Genomic DNA, 22,135 nt, shown 5'->3' on the forward strand with positions numbered 1-22,135 from the left:
CTGGCATGATCAGGAACGAACCTGTGATGCAGTGTGAACAGGGCTGGAGTGATCAGGAATGAACCTGTGATGCAATGTGAACAGGGCTGGCGTGATCAGGAACGAACGTGTGATGCAGTGTGAACAGGGATGGAGTGACCAGGAATGAACCTGTGATGCAGTGTGAACAGGGCTGGAGTGATTAGGAATGAACCTGTGATGCAGTGTGAACAGGGCTGGTGTGACCAGGAATGAACCTGTGATGCAGGGTGAACAGGGCTGGCATGACCAGGAATGAACCTGTGATGCAATGTTCAGGGCTGTTCAGGGCTGGCGTGATCAGGAATGAATCTTTGATGCAACGTGACAGGGCTGGCGTGATTAAGAATAAATCTTTGATGCAATGTGAACAGAGCTACTAGAGTGATCAAGAATGAATCCCTGCAAACTTCAGGTCAAAGGATTTCTCTCATCTCTGGCCTTACTGGAAATTCAATCTGAGTAGTAGGAGATAGAGGCCCCAGGGGATTATATTCCACTCTGATCTGAGTCTGACTATCTATCAGTACCAGCATATTTATACCAAGACCCCTTCTGAAAACACATGACCCCCAGCTCCCCCTTTTTTTTCAAGAGCACAGTAGCTCCTCCTTAATACGTGAACCAATCATGCCTGGTAATTAATTCATGATACTCACATATACTTTAAACATCCATAGATGTACATTTAGGTACCCGAAGTCCAAAGCCACTTTATCAAAGACCTATTTCAATGAGACTTTTTTTCCCTCCACTCACTGTGTTTTGGCTAACACAGGATTCCCTTGATAAGTCTGCCAGTGAATTCCCAGGAAGAGAGAGGAAAGAAGAGAAAAAGGCATACGGGAAACGTTTAGCCTCTGACAGTTAGGAAGGAAGGAAGGAAGGATATCTGGGTACTTACAATCGCAGTTGGAGTGGCGGCCAGCACACAGTAGAGCACCAGGGGGGTGATGAAGCTTTCTTCCTCTGTCCCAGGGTAAGGCTTCATTAAGTCTGCATCCTGACAGAAGAATCCTTGGATATGCACCTGAAAAGTGTCAGTGCATTCGAAGTAGTAGGCAAGCAGCACTGTCCCAGCCATGATGACGAGCTGAAAATACAGCATGGCCACACAGAGACATCAGCAGGGCTTTGGAGTAGCGCTTGTTCTCCCAGAGCGAGAGCCTCACTCCCATCTCACCCCCCCTCCCTCCCAGCTCTCTGGTCTTGGCGAGGGTATGCGTGCTGGGCTCAGCATGCTCGGGGCTGGGGGAGTGTGTGCTTGCTTGTCTGCCTTGTAACATCTGTTATCTAAACCTCCCCGCAAATAAAGAACAGCTTCCATCTGACAGGCGGATCACAGTGAGGCTTGTAGAGAAACTTAGCTTCAGCTGCCAGCCTCCCAGAGCCCTTATTGGCACCAAGGCAACCTTTTTACTCGGGCTGGAGGTAAGAAGTTGAAGGGTGGTGGCACAAGAACTAGTAATAGGCGAGTTGGACGGTAAAGCGCACGTGGAGCAAAGCACAAGGACTGGCTTAAGGATCCCTGTTCGAGCCCCCGGCTCCTCACCTGCTGGGGAGTCGCTTCACAGGTGGTGAAGCAGGTCTGCAGGTGTCTGTCTTTCTCTCCCCCTCTCTGTCTTCCCCTCTTTCCTCCATTTCTCTCTTTCCTATCCAACAACGACATCAACAACAACAACAATAACTACAACTGCAACAAACGAGAAAATAAATAAATATATAAAAAGGACTAGTAATAGGCAGCTGTCATACCCATTCATGAGTGATTTAAAAAATATTAGACATAGACTTACCTTTATACTACAGAGGCAGGTGAATAATGAATTTTTAAAAAAGGAATGAATAAATAATGAGAAAGTGAGTGTCTAGAAGAACTAAAGAAAAATTTCAGAACCATACCCCAAATCCTAAGTAGGGATGGAAACATATTACAGATCTGTAGAATGAGTCATGACTTAACTTTAAAAATCTTGTTTATTATCTTTTTTTTTTTTTTGCATTGTGTTACCTTCTTTCTTTTTTAAATTTCTTTATTGGGGAATTAATGTTTTACATTTGACAGTAAATACAATAGTTTGTACTTGAGTAACATTTCTCAGTTGTTTATTATATTTTTAAAAAATTGTTAATTCTTACTGACACCAGGGTCATTGCTAGGGCTTAGTGATGGCACTATGAATGCACCACTTTCAGTAGCCATTTTTTTTTTTTTCCTTTTCCTTTATATTATACTTGATAGGACAGAGAGAAATTGAGAGGGGAGGGGAGATAGAGGGAAGGGGAGAAAGATAAGACACCAGCAGACATGCTTCACCACTCGTGAAGTGGACTCCCTGCATGTAGGGAGCCAGGGCTCAAACCTGGGTCCTTGTGCATGATAATATATGTGCTTAACCAGGTGCATTAGTGCCTGGCCCTTGATTATCTTTTATTTATTTATTGGATAGAGACAGCCAGGAACCGAGAGGGGAGAAGGTGGTAGAGAGGGAGAGAGACAGAGAGACACCTGGAACACTGTTTCACCACTTACAAAGTTTTTCCTTGCCCATGGGGACCGGGGGCTCAAACCTAGGTCCTTGAGCATTGTAACATGTGTGCTCAACCACATGCCTCACCACTCGGCCTCACAAGTCATGACTTTTAACCTTTCAAGAATGGGCGTGCCTTATTTTCAAAGCAGTACATCAAGAATTTTGCTAATGATTCTATCTTAGACACAGAACTTTTCTAAGATTTAGACATAAAAAGGAACACAGATACTCATAATTTTGACTCATAAATGTCTTAGATACAAAAGCTGGCAAGATCACTCACTTGGATACTGTGCTGGCCACGTTAGGACCCAGATTCAACCTGGCCACCAGGGCGCTGAAGGGGAGGTCTGGTGCTGTGGTGAATTTCTATGTCTCTCTAGCTTTGTCTCTGTCTTTCTATCTGAAAAGTTGGCCTGGGCCAGTGAGGGTCTACTAATGACCAAACAATAAGTCTTAGGTACCCACCAAGGTTTAGCTATATCCTTTAATAGTTATTAAAGAGGTGATGGGATATGGAAATGTCAACATTGTTTTCCCATTCACATCTGGAAAAGCCACAGCAGCTACCACAACGAATAATGATAAAAGTAGAAGAAGATAGGTATCTGAATACCTAGGAGATACAGGTTAGGAGATTATTGAAAATCAAGGTAGTCTAGATCTTGGAGATATTCTAACACTTTTATTTCATAAATAAGAAAACTGAAGTCTGAAATGACCACTGCTGGGCCATCCAGTAACTACACCAGGCATGTGTTTAGTTTATGAATCAGGGAAACTAAAATAACGACAAAAATGTTTAGGGGGGCAGGCGGTAGTGCAGTGGGATAAGCGCACATGGCATGAAGTGCAAGGACCAGTGTAAAGATTCTGGTCCGAGCCCCTGGCTCCCTGCCTGCAGGGGGGTAGCCTCACGAGTGGTGAAGCAGGTCTGCAGGTATCTATGTTTCTCTCCCCCTCTCTCTGTCTTCCCCTCCTCTCTCAATTTCTCTCTGTCCTAGCCAACAACAATGACAGCAATAACAACAACAACAATAATGATAACAACAATGACAACTAGGACAATAAAAAGTGAAAAAAATAGTCTCCAGGAGCAGTGGATTCCTAGTATAGGCACCAAGCCCCAGTGATAACCCTGGAGGTAAAAAAAAAAAAAGAACAAAGAAAAATGTTTAAATGTTAACATATATAGAAATGTCAATGCAATGATTATTGGGAGAAATCAGAACTTGGCAGAATACTTCTTGCAGCTTACAATAGATTTTATTTGGATGTTCATACAGTGTGGGAGAAGTTACAACCTTTGCAAGGTTGAAGACATGTAAAGTCTAACTCCAGCCCTGAATAACTCATAGAAACATAGCTAGTCAAAACCTGGAAGCAGCCTAACAGATGAGTGGCTGAGAAAGCTGTGGTCTATATACACAATGGAATACTACTCAGCTATTAAAAATGGTGACTTCACCATCTCACTTCATCTTGGATGAAGCTTGAAGGAATCATGTGAAGTGAGATCAGCCAGAAAGAGAAGAATGAACCTGGGATGATCTCATGCCAGTAGAAAAATAAGAACAGAAGGGAAAATCCTAAGCAGAACTTGGACTGGAGCTGGTATATTGCACCAAAGTAAAAGACTCTGGGGTGGGTGTAGGGGAGAGTATAGGTCTAAAAATGATGCCAGAGGACCTAGTGGGGTTGTACTGTTATGTGGAAAACTGACAGATGTAATGCATGTACAAACTATTATATTTACTGTCAAATGTAAAACATTAACCCCCCCAATAAAGAAATTACAAAAAAATAAAGACTCTGGGGTTGGGGGGTGGTTCAGGTCCTGAAACAGGATAGCAGAGGAGGACCTAGGTGGGGCGGTGGTTAGAGTGTTACGTGGACAACTGAGAAATGTTACACATGTACCAACTACTATATTTCACTGTCGATTATAGATCATTAATGCCTCCAACAAAGAAGAGAGACAGAGAGAAGGAGAGAGAAAGAAAGAGAGAAAGAGAGAGAGGAGAGGAGAGGAGAGGAGAGGAGAGGAGAGGAGAGGAGAGGAGAGGAGAGGAGAGAGAGAGAGGAATGAAGGAAGAAAGATGGCTAGTTTGGGTTAAGGTCAAGGGTTGGGATATGTTCTCTGGGGTAGGATTTGGGTAGAGAACTACATCACTGCATCTAGATTATTTTATTTTATTTATAAAGAGGAAACACCGACAAAACCATAGGATAAGAGCATCTAGTTTTTAACCTACACAAAAGTATGATGAGCTATAGAGGGAGGCAAAGAAGGCCAACTCCGATACACAGCAGAAGTGTTTGGCATTTTCATTCACTAATACAGAGACTTACGCTCTTTTTCACTCTCTGCAACAAGGTACAAATTCTATGTCTGAGATACTGGATGTAAGTCCTTCTCTCTAGAGCCAAAAGCAGCTTCATTTTCTTTTCTTTTCTTTTCTTTTTTTTTAATTATTATCTTATAAAAAGGAAACACTGACAAAAAACATAGGATAAGAGGGGTACAATTCCACACAATTCCCTCCACCAGATCTCCATATCCCACCCCCTCCCCTGATAGCTTTCCTATTCTTTATCCTCTGGGAGCATGGACCCACGGTCATTATGGGATGCAGAAGATGGAAGGTCTGGCTTCTGTAATTGTTTCCCCACTGAACATGGGCATTGACAGGTCGATCTATAATCCCAGTCTGTCTCTCTTTTTCCCTAGTGTGGCAGGGCTCTGGGAAAGTGGGGATCCTGGACACACTGGTGGGGTCGTCTGCCCAGGGAAGTCTGGTTGGCATCATGGTAGCATCTGGAACCTGGTGATTGAAAAGAGTTAACATATAAAGCCTAACAAATTGTTGACCAATCATGGACCTAAAAGCTGGAATAGTGCAGGTGAAGATTTGGGGGTCTCCATTTTGTAGATAGCTAGCAGGCATATTTTAGTTATATTCCAAAGGGCCCATGACTAGGTTTTTTATAGTAGGGTTTTTTTTTCCCTGAGCCTGAAATCTGATATGCAGGTGGATCCAAGTTATTATCTGGGGGAGATGATGTCATGGCTGGAAAAAGGACCAGAAAGCTGGATCAGGGAAAAGAGTAGCTCCCTAATATGGGAAAAGGGTATAAACATTGTTGACTGTAAACCCCATTGATTTGATCTGATCTGGGGCCCATATTCAGCTTAGGAGCCTGTGTAACCTCTGCATCCCTGTAGATCTGAGCTCACACTCTGTGGTCATGAGTAAGAACGTTCCAAGCTGCCCCAATATCAAGACCCATCTTCCTCAGGTGTAGCACAGAGTATGTTGTCCAGCGTCCCTTTGGAGGATGGAACATTCTCTACCGTTGTTGATCCAAGTTGAAGGCAAGGTCCTATGGGGGCCCACAAAGGGGTCTATTATGTTATTCCTGATGGAAATGATCAGTGACAATGGAGAGAGAGGGATCTATTCAAGGTCTAGGCCCATCATGTCTGTTTGGGAATCTCAGGAATCCCTGACTAGGGCCCCAGCAGATGGGGTGGCCTGATAGTGAGTAAAGAGTCATCATTAAAGTATGCCAGTCTCTTGCCCTTATTCAGCTTTTGAGCTTCATTTTCTTAAATATCATCTGAATTGAGAACACTTACCCCACTCACTCATATTCTCTATTTCAATGGAATTTCTCTTAGGCTCAAAAATCTTGGCAAGCTCCCAATTGCAGCACACCTCAAATGCCTGTCCGTCATTTTTTTTTTTTGGCCTCCAGGGTTATTGCTGGGGCTTGATACTTGCACTTCTTCTTCTAGCGTTTGCCCTTCTTCCTGGAGGCCATCCCCCCCCATTTTATTGGATAGGACAGAGATAAAATTGAGAGAGAAGGTGAAGACAGGGTTAGAGAAAGACACCTGAAGACCAGCTTCACCGCTTGTGAAATGACCCGCCTACAGGTGGAGAGCGGGGGGGCTTGAACTGGGATGCTTGCTTGGGTCCTTGTGTTTCGCACCATGTGCGCTTAACCCGGTGAGTCACTGTCTGGCCCTCTTCATCATATCTTATAAAGGCATTCATCTGTTGGCCACAGTCAACACCTTTCTTTACTTCCTGACAGACTATGAATCATATTCTCCATCCCTCACACACTATCTGTTTCCAGCTCTGCAAGGATTATATTCTCCTGTTATCTGGCATTTTTCTACCCTTCTTCTCCAATACACCTTTCTTTTCTATAATCTGTTTTAATTTTTATCAATTATGTATTGATAGAGACAGAAAGAAACTAAGGAGGAAGGTGGGATAGAGAGGGAGAAAGAGAGGCCCTTGTAGCAGTTTCACTACTCATGAAGCTTCCCCCTGCAGGTGGGGACTGGGGGCTTGAAACTGGGGCCTTGCACAGTAAATTATTTACTATATCACATAAAAGTCACCAGTGCTCATGCCAATCATCTATGTTCTAGGTATTTAGATCAATTCTTTTGTTTTTAGTAATAGAACAGAGGCTTGGATCAGTAAGCTCTCTGTAAAGGAACAGTTATTCTAAAGTTGTTGCTGGTAATGGATGCTCGTGTCTGCAGTTACTTTACAAAGTTAAGGCCAAAGAGATTTTATTATTTTGTACTTGACTGGTCAACTAATTTGACCTAATAGAAAGGAACCTAGTTAGCTGACCTGAATGCCTTGGAGTTAATGCTAGGATTTAAATAATTTAATGTCCTGCCTATGGACTGCTTTTGTCTTTTGCAAGAGAGCTGATCTGTAATGTCTGTCTATGTATTTCATGCATGGACCTGAAAACACATTTCTGTCTACTAGTTTCATCAGTCCTTTGAGGATATCTGCTTGAAAACCAGGCAGAATCTGTGGGAATTTTTAGGATAAAGCAAAAAACAAAATGGCATCTAGCTTTTACTATTGAAGGAAGAAAAGTAATATATTTTATTGAGTACTTTTATATTACCACTCCATTAAAAAAAGAAAAGGTAGAGTGAGAGTAAACAAAACTCAAGACACTCATGCACACACAGTCATGGCTGTGTCTATACATGTGTACGCATATCTATCGAGTTGTTGGAAAAGTAGTGATGTACTTTTCTTTCCTTTTTTTTTCTCCCCTCCTGGGTTACTGCTGGGGCAAATAAGCACAAAAAACCAACCAAACAACCCCCCCCCACAAAAAACCAAAAACCAAGAAAGCAGAAATTCCATACTTTCAGATAATTTTAAACGTAAGTGCTTAAGACACCATTTTAATATCCTTGCTAGCAGGAACACAATTCTTATTTCTCATGTGATTATAAAGTTACTAGGAAAATAAGAAAAAAGGGAAATACTGTATTTTTCCAAATCAATGTTTCTTCCTAATTAAAACAAATAAATACCAAAGTTGCAAAATAAATAAATAAATAAATGAACCAAAAACCTCTGCACTTTACATGTCCTCATTTTCCTTGACAGGTTACTGGGTAGAGACTTTTTAATTTCCCTTAGAATTACTGAATAAGAGAGTCAACATATCAAAGACTCAACCTAAGTGTTAAAAAGACTCAGCCTATGAACTAAAAAAATTCAGTCTGTGCTTTAAAAAGTTTGAGACATTCAATCAATTTTTCCCCTCTCATATTAATTAAATAGTGATTTATATGATTAAAAATTAATGAGTGTACATAAACACCAATCCCACCACCAAAAGCACCCGCTGATCCCAACCTGATCAATGCAATGAGTACCACCTCAGCATGCTTCACTTCGGACTGTGTCCAAAGACATCAGGCATGGAATGTCAACCCTCCAGCCTCATTACTCGTGTGAGACCTTTCCTTTCATAGGATTCTCTGATTTCATTACAGGAGGTTCACTTCCTAACAAAGTCCCAAAACCTAGATATAGACTAGGTCCTGTGAGATAGAGCATATGTTCACATGTATCCATAAATTAGGGCAAGATATATACCTGAAAGCAAAAATACACAATAGTCTGTAGTGAGTATAAAGTTCATAATGAAATAGAGTCTACTTAGGCTTAGATATCCTCCTCACCAACTTCCTATTACAGTTTTCTCACTCACTCCAAAGCTAACCTCATCAAAGCAAGGACTGCAAAAGCTGAATAAGGGCAAGAGACTGGCATACTTTAATGATGACTCTTTAGTCACTATCAGGTCACCCCATCTGCTGGGGCCCTAGTCAGGGATTCCTGAGATTCCCAAACAGACATGATGGGTCTAGACTTCGAATAAATCCCTCTCTCCATTGTTACAGGTCATCTCTATCAGGAACAACACAATAGACCCCTTTGTGGGCCCCCATAGGACCTTGCTTTCAACTTGGATCAACAATGGTAGAAAATGTTCCATCCTCCGAAGGGAGAATGGACAACATACTCTATGCTACACCTGAGGAAGATGGGTCTTGATATTGGGGCAGCTTGGAACGTTCCTACTCATGACCACAGAATGTGAGCTCAGATCTACAGGGATGCAGAGGTCACATAGGCTCCTAAGCTGAATATGGGCCCCAGATCAGATCAAATCAATGGGGTTTACAGTCAACAATATTTATACCCCTTTCCCATATTAGGGAGCTACTCTCTTCCCTGATCCAGCTTTCTGGTCCTTTTTCCAGCCATGACATCATCTCCCCAGACAATAACTTGGATCCACCTGCATATCAGATTTCAGGCTCAGGGAAAAACAACAAAAATAGTATAGCCACAGACCCTTTGGAATATAACTAAAATATGCCTACTAGCTATCTACAAAATGGAGGACCCCCTCCCCCAACTCTTCATCTGCACTATTCCAGCTTTTAGGTTCATGATTGGTCAACAATTTGTTTGGCTTTGTATGTTAACTCTCTTTTCAACCACCAGGTTCCAGATGCTAGCATGATGCCAACCAGATTTTTCTGGACAGACAACCCTACCAATGTGTCCTGGAGCTCTGCCCCATTAGGAAAAGAGAGAGGCAGGCTGGGAGTATGGATCAACCTGTCAACACCCATGTTCAGTGGGGAAGCAATTACAGAAGCCAAACCTTTCACCTTCTGCATCCCACAATGACCTTGGGTTCATAATCCCAGAGGGATAAAGAATAGGAAAGCTATCAGGGGATGGGATGGGATATGTAGGTCTGGTGGTGGTAAGTGTGTGGAGTTGTACCCCTTTTATGCTATGGTTTAGTCAATATTTCCTTTTTATAAATAAAAAATAAATAAAAATAAAAAGAAGTATACAAAAATAAGTAAATAAAAAAAAGAATTACTGAATAAGTTGTCTCTAAGATAGTGCCTCTTTCAAGTACATCAGAACATTAGAAGTTCCTGAGTGAAAGCAGAACTGCACCTCCCTATGTCCTACCTGTGGGCGGTACACAGGTGCTCACATCTGAACCTGCTTCGGTTTTGACAGCATCAAAATCCAGGCAGTGATGCTAGTGAAAGCAATCAGATTCGCATCTTGGGAACCCTTTGTTGGAAATATCATATCTTTGCATTTTCAATATTGTAGTCACTAGCTACATGTAGCTATCAATCCCTTGGAATGTTTACTACAACTAAAGGAATTTAAAAAATTATATTTGGGGGCTGGGTGGTGGTACACCTAGCTGAGTGCATATATTACAATGCACAAGGACCTGGGTTCAAGTCCCTGGTCCCCACCTGCAGGGGAAAAGCTTCACGAGTGGTGAAACAGGGCTGCAGGTGTCTCTCGGTCTCTCTCCCTCTCTTCCTCCCCTTACCCTCTCAATTTCTCTGTTTCTCTCCAATAATAAACAAATAATTTTTTAAGAAATTAAAAAAAAACTTAAAAAGCCATAAAGCACTCACACATAGGGTATTACTTTTGAAACACATTATTAGAGACTCAGAGATATTGGGGGCAGGGTGATAGCACATGGGGTTAAGTGTACATAGTACAAAGCACAAGAACTGGTGCAGGGGTTCCAGTTCAAGCCCTCAGGTCCCCACCTGCAGGGGCATTGCTTCACAAGCGCTGAAGTAGATCCGCAGGTATCTATATTTCTCTTCCCTTCTCTGTTTCCCTCCCTCTCAGTTTCTCTCTGTCCTATTCAACAACAGTAACAGCAACAAGAAAAACAACAACAATGGGAAAAAATATGATCTCCAGGAGGAGTGGATTCATAATACAGGCACTGGGCCCAGCAATAACACTGGAGGCAAAAATAAAAAAGAAAGAAACTTAGGGATTTTTTTAAAAGACCAGGATAACACCTTTGAAGAGAAAGTATCTATTCCAAGTCTAGATGCTTCTTAAGTTCTGACACTTCAGCACTAGGTATCTCTCATTAGAAAGAATGAGCTTGACACTCACTACAAATATGTGTTGGAGCCCTCCTGTCACTCTGTACCTGACGAGAGGAGTCACCTCCAGAAAACTAATGCCCTCAAATGCAGAGGACTCTGCTGTCTAACAGGCAGTAACTAGAGGCTTGACAGTTTCAAAAGATTTTCTTACTTTTGAATTCCAAGAGATAGGTGCCTAGCGAGATGTATACCTGTAGTCATGCCATGTTGGATATTTGTAGTTCAGCAATTCCTGTAGCATTTTATAACAAAGACATAGGGTTCTGGAAATGGCATAGGGAGCAGGTTCCTGAGTTTGATTTTCTGGACCACACATGCCAGAATGCCAATCTAGTCTCTTTTACTCTTCCTATCCCTCTCCTCCCCTCCCCTCTTCCTATTTATCTGTCTTGTGAAATATATATATGTATACATATACATATACTATACATATACATATACATATACATATACATATACATATACTATACATATACATATACATATACATATACATATACATATACATATACATATACATATACATATACTATACATATACATATACATATACATATACATATACTATACATATACATATACTATACATATACATATACATATACATATACATATACATATACATATACATATACTATACATATACATATACATATACATATACTATACATATACTATACATATACATATACATATACTATACATATACATATACATATACATATATATATATATTAGACAACCCCTCCAAAACAAAACAAAAACAGGGAGTGACACAAACATAAGAGTAGATTTTCAATTTTTCAAAACATGGGTTATCTAAACTCATTCCCACACTTAAGGAGATTTCCCTTTCTTTAATATTGTTATAGAAGTAAGTGCAGTATAATTTGAAGTCATCAGAACTAGAAATAGCAAGAGCATGCACGATGCTCCTCCATCCATAGTTATGAGAGATGGATGGCACTCATAGTTATTGGGGCTCTTTCCTGTTAAGCCCATGAGGATATTCACATGATTTTCCACAGAGTACTCCAGTCAGCCACTACCAAAGATGAGAACAAGACATTTGGGTTTCCCTTTTCCTATATATGAAGTTGAGTTCTGAAATAGGACATAAAGCCACAGGATATTCAATATATACTTTGATGATGAATGTGATCTTTCTCAAAATTTCCAAGTTCCTGAGATAAGAATAATCTGGTTCCAAAGTGTTGTCTTCATAAGAGAGACACTTATGAAGAGAGTCACTGTTAGATTAGAGTCACTGTAGCATGGGGGTATTGCCAGACACGTGTTCTTCGGTGTTTTTTTTTTAATTTTGGGCAGAGGCACTGTTGCTTCAGAAAAGGCTAATTTTGTCCCAGTAAGACCCTAATTTCTTCCAGCTGATAATATCATGTAATGGAGTTTGGTGTGGCAGTTGCTGCAATCGTGGTGACTCAATTTAATTCAGAGCTCTCAATGGGGCAGGTAATTCCAACCTCCAAAATTAAGTTGTGCCCAAACATATTATCAGGAAGATGTTGAGTCTTGACCCTGAGTTGAGTCTCGACTTGAGAGAGGCTTTCTTCACTGTTCTGTGAAAAAGACAGTGTTAACTATGTGATCAACCATATAAATCTAGTCGTTGGAGCCATTTGCAAAGTCTTTCTTTCTTTCTTTCTTTCTTTCTTTCTTTCTTTCTTTCTTTCTTTCTTCCTCCCTTCTTTTCTTTCTTTTTTTCATTGCTGGGGCTCGGTGCCTACACTATATATTCACTGCTCCTGGTGGCCATCTTTTTTCCATTATTGCTATTGCTATTATTATTGCTGTTGTTGCTGCTGTTTCTGGATAGGACAAAGAGAAATTGAGAGAGGAAGGGAAAACAGAGAGGGGGAGAGAAAGACAGACACCTGCAGACCTGCTTCACCGCCTGTGAAGTGACCCCCCTGCAGGTGGGGAGCTGGGAGCTCGAACTGGAATGCTACGTGGGTGCTTGTGATTCACACTATGTGTGTTTAACCCGGTGTGCTACCACCGGTCCCCCATTTGCACAGCTTCATTTAGAGAAGAAGACATCCTTCTTATGGTCTTTCTAAATTGAACCAAGATAAAAACAGGCATTAAGCTGTTTAGTGGAGGAACAATTATTCTAATGCATATGGCAGGGGAATGGTTCTGTGAGCTCATAATCTACAGATTCTTATGGAAAACTGTCACTCTGTGGATATTCATGCTTGACTGGAAGTTCTGCAAAGTAACCTAAGCCTCTTTTTCTCACTTGTATCCTTTTGGATTGATTTTTGTTCCTTTTGACAGTGATGGTTCCACTTAGAAATTTTCTGAACATCTCACAATATATAATCTGTATCATTCAGAACTCTAAATACCCTGTCATTATTCTAGAAGTCTTATGACTGATACTCTTTTGTCAATGGAAATGTATTCAATGAAATGTTACATTATCTAGCAGTCCCACTTAACAGCTGTTTGATTTAAGCCAGGCATGTTTAGCTGACAATGTTCAGAAAGTTAGTTGTGTTCTTAAGTAGCTTCTGTCTACCATAAGATCCCCCCCACCTCTTTCTCAAGTGGAAACACTGACAAGACCATACCTTCTCACTTTCAACTGTAGCTTCTGCCTTTTGACCTCCTGCAATGCCCCCCGCCAAAGGAAGGGAAGTTAGTATTTGAAAGATTGGTTCAGAGTTATCTTCATATCTTCATGACATCTTGAATGGTTTTGAACTGCCAGAACTAGAGAACAGTCAGGATGTTGGCCCAAGTCCCCTGAATTGCCATCCTGCCATCTTCTACAGGGTCCTACAGCAGATTCTGAAAATGTTTGTATTGCTGAATGAGCCCCCCACCCCCCAGCCTGATCCTAACTGCTCTCTAGGCACAGGCGCCTTTAAACAAGCTCTGTGCTGTGGTGGTACATGGGGTGTGGAGCCACACACCGTGTGTAAGGACTTACAATCCTGTAATCCACTATTTTTTAAAATTGATTTAATGATTGACAAGACCATAGCATAAGAGGGGTACAATTCTACCCCTCATATCCCTCCATCTTGTCAATCATTATTAAATCACTGATAATAATAAAGAAGTTATAAAATGAGAAAACACAAAGCACAACTTAGACCAGAGTTGGTATACTGCACCGAAGTCAAAGACTCTGGGGTAGTGGGAGGGTTCAGGTCCTGAACCTAGAGGGGGCTGAACTGTTCTGTGGGAAACTGAGAAATGTCACACACATACAAACTACAGCATTTTATTTTATTACTGTATTTTATTGTTGACTATAAACCATTAGTCCCCCCAATAAAGAAAAAATGGGAAAAAAAGAAAAAGAAAGAGGGGTGCACTTCTACACAATTCCCATCACTGACTAGAGTTACACATCCCACTGTTTTCTCTTTATGAAAATGCTTTTATGATTTACTCCATATGAGATATTTCATAATTAAAAAAATATTTATTTATTCCCTTTTGTAGCCCTTATTGTTTTATAGTTGTTGTTATTATTTTTGTTGTTCTTGATATCATTGTTGTTGGATAGGACAGAGACAAATAGAAGGGGAAGACAGAGAGGGGGAGAGAAAGACAGACACCTGAAAGCCTGCTTCACCGCCTGTGAAGTGACTCCCCTGCAGGTGGGGAGCTGGGGGCTTGAACCAGGATCTTTACACTGGTCCTTGTGCTTCGCGCTACGTGTGCTTAACCTGCTGTGCTACCGCCTGACTCCTGATATTTCCTCTGAGATTATGGACCCAGGGTCATTGTAGGATGCAGAAGGTGGAAGGTCTGGCTTCTGTAATTGCTTCCCCGCTGAACATGGGCATTGACAGGTGGATCCATACTCCCAGTCTGTCTCTCTTTCTCTAGTGGGGAAGGGCTCTGGGGAAGCATCTTGCAGTTTCTTATGGAATATTCAGGCATAACTTTCTTTGGGGGTGTTTCAATAAAAACAGCTTCCGTACCATGGAGTCTTGAACCATGGAGAGGCCTATTTTTCTTCCTTCCTTCCTTCCTTCCTTCCTTCCTTCCTTCCTTCCTTTCTTTCTTTCTTTCTTTCTTTCTCTTTCTTTCTTTCTCTTTCTTTTCTTTTTCTCTTTCTTTTCTCTTTCTCTTTCTTTTCTTTCTTTCTTTTATTATCGGGAGGATTAATTAATAGTCGACAGTAAAATACAGTAATTGGTACATGTGTAACAATTCTCAGTTTTCCACTATTAACCACAAGATTTCAGAGACTGAGAGACAGAGACTGAGAGACAGAGACTGAGAGACAGAGAGAAAGAGAAGCACCAGAGAGCATCAGGGCTTCCTCTGATGCTCTGGCAGTGCCCACTGGTGGCAGGGCTTGAATGAGGACCACACATATGACAGGGCACATGTCCTGCCCAGTCACCCGTATCTATGACCCCGATCACAACTGTTATTCTGAAATATCTCTCTTTCCTTAGCTGCCTCCCTTTTGCAATCACTTAACGACTCTCAATACCTTATCAAGTCTCCTTTTACTTCTAGATCTGTATTTGCTTTCCACTGTCTAAACTGGGAGAGGATGGTGGGGGCATGCATGAGGGACGTCATATACCCCTGAGGTCCCATCTATTTCAGACTCCAAGTCTGATCAGTTCCCTCTTAGTAATATCACCCTGGAGCTAATGCACTTTTTGTAAAACACAAGGCTACTGTTCTCTTTTGCCTAGAGAAGAAAATTTTGCAAGCCATGAGCATGTCACCTAGGATGCTGCTGACCTAGGTTCTCCCTACATTTTCAAACTCATCTCAGCTCTTCCCTGAATGAATCTGGGAGATTACTCAAATATTTCCACTAGAACTAAGGGTACTTGGAGATGTCTTGATTAAAAAATGTATTTGTGCCTAATGATGCTTTTTCTTTTTTATCAATTACTTTTTCCTTCCATTGTTTTTTCCTGGTGAATTTTCCTCCTTCCTTTCTTTGTTTCTTTCTTTCTTTCTCTCTTTCGTTCTTTTTGTTGCCCTTGTTGTTGCACTTGTTGTTGTTATTGTTACTGTTGTCATATCTGTTACTGGATAGCACAGAGAGAAATCAAGGGAGGAGGAGAAGACAGAGAGGAGGAGAGAAAGACAGACACTTGTAGACCTGCTTCACCGCTTGTGAACCTGGTGAATTTTCTTTAAGGCAAACTTTTGTGGTTTTTCTAGACAACATTGGAAACTTTATCTTCCACATGAACAAAGAACTTGAGTTTCTTCTGAGAGCGTATAACACAGAGAAGTAATTATTTGCATAATACCCTTTACCACAAACATGTGATCTTCTCAAAGAAGATACTAAATTCTGTTTGTCTTTGTAACCCCAGTATTTGGCACAGTTCCTGGAACACTGTGAACCTTTAATACATATTTTGGAATAGGTTAACTCAATGGTTATGATTACGGAAGCGTCCTTTCCACAAAAGTTTATTCTCATTCTGACTCTACTAGTAGTTTTGAAAGATGTAGAGAATGATAGTCCCACTTCTTCTGGGATAATCATGTTATATTTAAAATACTCTTTTCTAATGTGATACTTTCTTAGGTTGAGGCAAATATAATCTAAAAAGATTTTGAGGGTGGGAAGGAACTGGATATGATGTAAGAGGAGTAATGTGGGAAATACTTGTGTGAGGTACTAGAAATCTAAAAGGAAATTAACAGCAGTACTTGTTCTAATAGTAAGTGGCTAAGAACAAACCAACTTCTACTAAGACAAACTTTGGCAATAAAGCACAATGACAGGTTCCTTTTTGCTTTTGTTGTTGACAAGTGGAGTTTTATTTTCTTGCCTTGAACGTGGTATAATTTTTTTACAACCTGGCAAAGTAAGCACTGGAATACATATGTGGTTATCGGCTTAAGGCAACTGCTTATTTTACTATTGTTCAGAAGAATCATCCAATTGACTTGGTTACTGCATAGCCAACAGCACAATTAAGACTGCAAACCAAAAGAGAGGAGGAATAGGTTAAACAGAGAGTACTAAGAGTCTTAATTTTTATTCTGCTTGAGAGAAGTGGAAGAACTCAGTGGAATAATCAACATTTCAGAGAGATCCAATTGATTTTATAATTAAAAAATCCTAGTCTATGTCCACCAATTTATCAACTTTGTCAGGTCCTCATGGGTAGTTTGCTTAATTAAGGATATGAAGCATTAGGATGGTAGTCTAACAATTTTCAGGCATTTATGAATGTGGATTCTGAGAGTGGATCTTCCTGGCAACATTCAAATTACAGTATCACAGATTCTTGCTTTCTGTCCCAAATTCAAAAGTGATATTTAAAATATATCAGTGTAAAATATATCAGTGTGTATGTATGTGAGAGAGAATGAGAGAAACTAAGAGCTCTTATATCATTTGAACATAGGGAGATTATATCCTCCTGGTATTCTTATCTATGTCTTTGTTTCTTTGATCTCCCATTTATAGAAATGTCTGCCCATTTTCTAAGAGATGATATTACTCTTCTTGGGCAATAGCCAAATGCTAGGGAGAAGGATCTGATCTTTGAAATAGCTGAAGAATTAAAAGGAAGTAGACTATTTTTAGAAACGGTTGTTACAGCATTGAATGAGTAGGCTGGGAGTATGGATCGACCTGCCAATATCCATGTCCAGTGGAGAAGCAATTCCAGAAGCCAGAACTCCCACCTTTTGCACCATATAAGCAATTTTGGTTCATACTCTCAGAGGGATAAAGAGTAGGGAAGCTTCCCGTGGAGGGGATGGGATGTGGAACTCTGGTAGTGGGAACTGTATGGAATTGTACTCCTCTTATCCCACAATCTTGTCAATCATTATTTAATCACTTAATAAAAATAAAAGAACATAGGAAAAAAGAGCATGAGTTACTTTGTCAAAGATGTAATGGACTGCTTTGATAGGTGATATGTTCTCTCTTGTTAGGAGAAACCAAGCAGTTACTTGATAGAGACAACACTAGAAGGGACTCAGGTATACATCAGACAAGAGGCTAATAACCAAAATATATGACAAGATCACCAAACTCTGCAATAAGAAAACAACCGACCCCATCTAACAATGAGGAGAGGATATGAGTATTCTCCATAAAAGAGATCCAAAAGGCCAGTGAACATGAGAAAATGCTCCAAGTCATTGATTATCAGAGAAATGCAAATAAAGACAACAGATACCACTTCACTTCTGTGAGGATGTCATACATCAGAAAAGGTAACAGTAGCACATGCTGGAGAGGTTGTGGGGACAAAGGAACTCTCCTGCACTGCTGGTGGGAATGTCAATAGGTCCAACCCCTGTTGAGAGCAGTCTAGAGAACTCTCAGAAGGCTAGAAGTGGACCTACCCTATGGTCCTACAATTCCTCTCCTGGGGATATATTCTTTTATATTTTTAAATTTTTATTTATAAAAAGGGAACACTGACAAAAACCATAGGATAAGAGAAGTACAACTCCACACAATTCCCACCACCAGAACTCCATATCCCAAACTCTGCCCTGACAGCTTTCCTATTCTTTATCCTCTGGGAGCATGGACCAAGGGAAATTATGGGGTGCAGAAGGTGGGAGGCCTGGTTTCTGTATCTGCTTCCCTGCTGAACATGGGCATTGGCAGGTGGATCCATACTCCCAGCCTGTCTCTCTCTTTCCCTAGTGGGGCAGGGCTCTGGAGAAGCGGAGCTCCAGGACACATTGGTGGGGTTGTCAGCCCAGGGAGGTCTGACTGACATCACGAACATGGTTGCTGAAAAAAGAGTTAACATATGAAGCAAACAAATTATTGACTAATCATGAACCTAAAGGCTGGAATAGTGCAGGTGAAGATTTGGGGGGGTCTCCATTTTGTAGATAGCTAGTAGGCATATTTTAGTTATATTCCAAAGGGCCCATGACTATACTAGTTTTTTTTTTTTTTTTCCCTGAGCCTGACATCTGCTATGCAGGTGGATCCAAGTTATTGTCTGGGGAGATGATGTCAAGGCTAGAAAAAGGACCAGAAAGATGGATCAGGGAAGAGAGTAGTTCCCAAATATGAGAAAAGGGTATAAATATTGTTGACTGTAAACCCCATGGATTTGATGTGATCTGGGGCCCATATTCAGCTTAGGAGCCTATGTGACCTCAGCATCCCTGTAGATCTGAGCTCACATTCTGTGGTCATGAGTAGGAACATTTCAAGTTGCTCCAATTTGAGGACCTATCTTCCTCAGGTGTAGCATAGAGTATGTTGTCTAGCCTCTCTTCAGAGGATGGAACATTCTCTATCGTTGTTGATCCACCTTAAGGGCAAGGTCTTATGGGGCCCACAGAGGGGTCTATTTTGTTGTTCCTGATAGAGATGACCAGTTACAATGGATAAAGGGATTTATTCGAGGTCTAGGCCCATCTTTTCTGTTTGGCAATCCCAGGACTCCCCAACTAAGGGGACCACTGAGGATACAGTCTAAGAGACCAAACATAGCCATCCAAAAATATTTGTGTATACCTACATTCACAATTTGTAATATCCAAAATCTGGAAGCAACCCAGGTGTCCAACAACAGGTGAGTGGTTGAGTAAGTTGTGGTTTATATACATAATGGAATATTACTCAGCTATTAAAAATGATGAATTTACCTTCTTCACCTCATCTTGGATGGAGCTTGAAGGAATCATGTTAAATGAGATAAGTCAGAAACAGAAAAATGAATATGGGATGGTCTCACTCAAGGGAAGAAGTTGAAAAACAAGTTCAGAAAGGAAATCACTAAGTAGAACTTGGACTGGGTTTGGTATAAATTATATCAAAGTAAAAGACTCAGGGGTTGGAGGAAAGGGTTCAGGTCCTTGGAACATGATGGTGGAAGAGGACCTAGTGCAGGTCGAATTGTTATGTAGAAGACAGAGAAATGTCACACATGTACAAACTACTGTATTTTACTGTTGACTGTAAACCAATAATGCTCCAAGAAAGAAATCTGAAAAAAGAAGGGATTCTGTATGGATTGACCTGTCAACACCCATGTTCAGCGGGGAAGCAATTACAGAAGCCAGACCTTCAACCTTCTGCACACCACAATGACCTTGGGTCCATACTCTCAGAGGGTTAAAGAATAGGAAAGCTATCAGGGGAGGGGATGGGATACGGAGTTCTGGTGGTGGGACTTGTACAAAGTTGTACCCCTCTTATCCTATGGTTTTGTCAATGTTTCGTTTTATAAATAAAAAAACTTTTTAAAAAGGGACTCCGGTAAATACTGAGCACTAAACTTTAAAGTGTCTATATTTCTGATGTTCTACAAACACTAATAAACAGAAAGGACTATCCAAATTAAATACCAGGAATAGGTTTATCATAATCAAATATTGGTCCTGCTTTTCATTTGAGCAATTACAAAACTCTTTTAAACTGTTTTTCTAATAAAGCCAACCGAGCATGGAAATAACTTGTAGCAGCTTTAGTAAAGACAAACAGGGAAAATCACACTCATGAGCAGCTGATACATCAGACGGAGTGACCCTGGAAACACTGGCTCCTTGCACACACTGCTGGTGAAGGTTGGAGACTGTTCTAAGTGAAGGGTCCAGACTGTTATTTTTTTGAGAGACTGATCAGTAGAGGGCATTGGTGCTCCATCAGCACTACTGAATTTGATTCAGAGAGTAAGTCTCTTAGCAATTCTGAGCATTCTGAAATGATGAATAAATAGAAACAAAATTTGTTTACACACACACACACACACACACACACACACACACACACACACACACACACACACACACACACACACACCATAAAGGAATGTGATCTGGTCTAAAGGAAAACGTAGGAAATAAAAAATCCAACATGCACATAGTTAGTTTTTCGTGATAAGTAAAAACAAACAAACAAACAAAAAAGCACTTGAGGCCATAATATTTTTAGAGAAAAAAAATAATCATAGAAGCTGTGGACTCAGCATTTCTAATCCTAAGAACTGAAAAGACAGATGTTTTCATGCTGAAAAATGTCATGAATGCTTAGGGCTCTCACTTACCTGTCAATGAGAGTGAAATCAACAGTTCTCCCCGTGTGTGAGAAACATCCCTAATATAACAAATACCGGTCTGTTTCTCTCTCAACCGACTTTCATATACATATATATTTTTTTTTCCCCTTTTGTTGCCCTTGTTTTTCATTGTTATTGTAGTTATTGTTGTCTTTGCTGGATAGGACAGAGAGAAATGGAGACAGGAGGGGAAGACAGGGAGGGGGAGAGAAAGATAGACACCTGCAGACCTGCTTCACCGCTTGTGAAGTGACTCCCCTACAGGTGGGGAGCTGGAGGCTCGAACCGGGATCCTTTCGCTGGTCCTTGTGCTTTGCATCATGTGCGCTTAACCTGTTGCGCTACCGCCCGACTCCCTTCCCCGATCTCCTTTCTACCAGTGACACTAAGGCACATAATCATGAAAGGAACTGGGGGGTGGGGGATAAGTAGATTTGGAATGCAAAGTATATGAGATCAAGAGCTACATTTCATCACTCCAGAACACATACAAATCCAGCAGTTTGGCATGGACTGGTAGATGATTAAACACAGATAAAAACAAATACAAAGATAGAGACAGGCTGGGGGTATGGATGAACATGTCAACACCCATACCCAGCAGAGAAGCAATTACAGAAGCCAGAACTCCCACCGTCTGCACCCCACAAGGATCCATACTTCTAGAGGGATAAAGAATAGGAGTTTGCAATGGAGGGCATGGATACAGAACTCTGGTGGTAGGTATTGTGTGGAATTGGACCCCTCTTATCCCACAATTTTGCCAATCATTATTAAGTCACTACTACTACTACTACTAATAGCAGCCAAGGTGCGTGTTTCTGGTGGAGGCAGAGGCAACTCTGCTGTAATCCTGTAGACTCTGCTGCCATGTGGCCACCTCTGGGAAGATGTTCTATCCCATCTCCCTGGAGCACGAGATGCTGCTGCATCCCCAATACTCTAGCCCCAACCTGCTCAAGCCCATGAAGCAGAAGCTCTTCACTTAAGTGGAGAGTGCCTGCACCAGCAAGCATGGCTCTGTGATGCCTGTCACCACTACTGATTTACAGCATTGGTGCTGGGGTGATCCCGCCAGGCCAAGGCTTCGTCCTTTACCCAAGTGAAGTACAGGGCCATTGTTTTCTGACCCTTGAAAGGAGAGGCTGTAGATGCTGTTGTCACTCAGGTTGATGAGGTGGGACTCTTTACAGAAAGTGGGTCCATCTCCAGCTTTATCTCTCTACCCCATCAGAGATGGAGTCTGATCC

At 41.1% G+C, this 22,135-nt stretch overlaps 1 protein-coding gene across 4 annotated transcripts in view; it reads right to left on the reverse strand.

Annotated features, from left to right (window-relative positions):
- Nucleotides 1–22,135, reverse strand: part of PLPPR1 (phospholipid phosphatase related 1) — a 287,997-nt gene that overhangs the window by 64,825 nt on the left and 201,037 nt on the right. For all 4 annotated transcript variants that reach the window (XM_060199088.1, XM_060199087.1, XM_060199085.1 and 1 more), the window contains exon 4: nucleotides 923–1,111. In XM_060199088.1, coding sequence (XP_060055071.1) covers nucleotides 923–1,111 — 189 coding nt within the window. The remainder of the gene's footprint in view (nucleotides 1–922; nucleotides 1,112–22,135) is intronic.

Source organism: Erinaceus europaeus, chromosome 10, assembly GCF_950295315.1.
Source record: "Erinaceus europaeus chromosome 10, mEriEur2.1, whole genome shotgun sequence".
Taxonomy (NCBI): Eukaryota; Metazoa; Chordata; class Mammalia; order Eulipotyphla; family Erinaceidae; genus Erinaceus; species Erinaceus europaeus.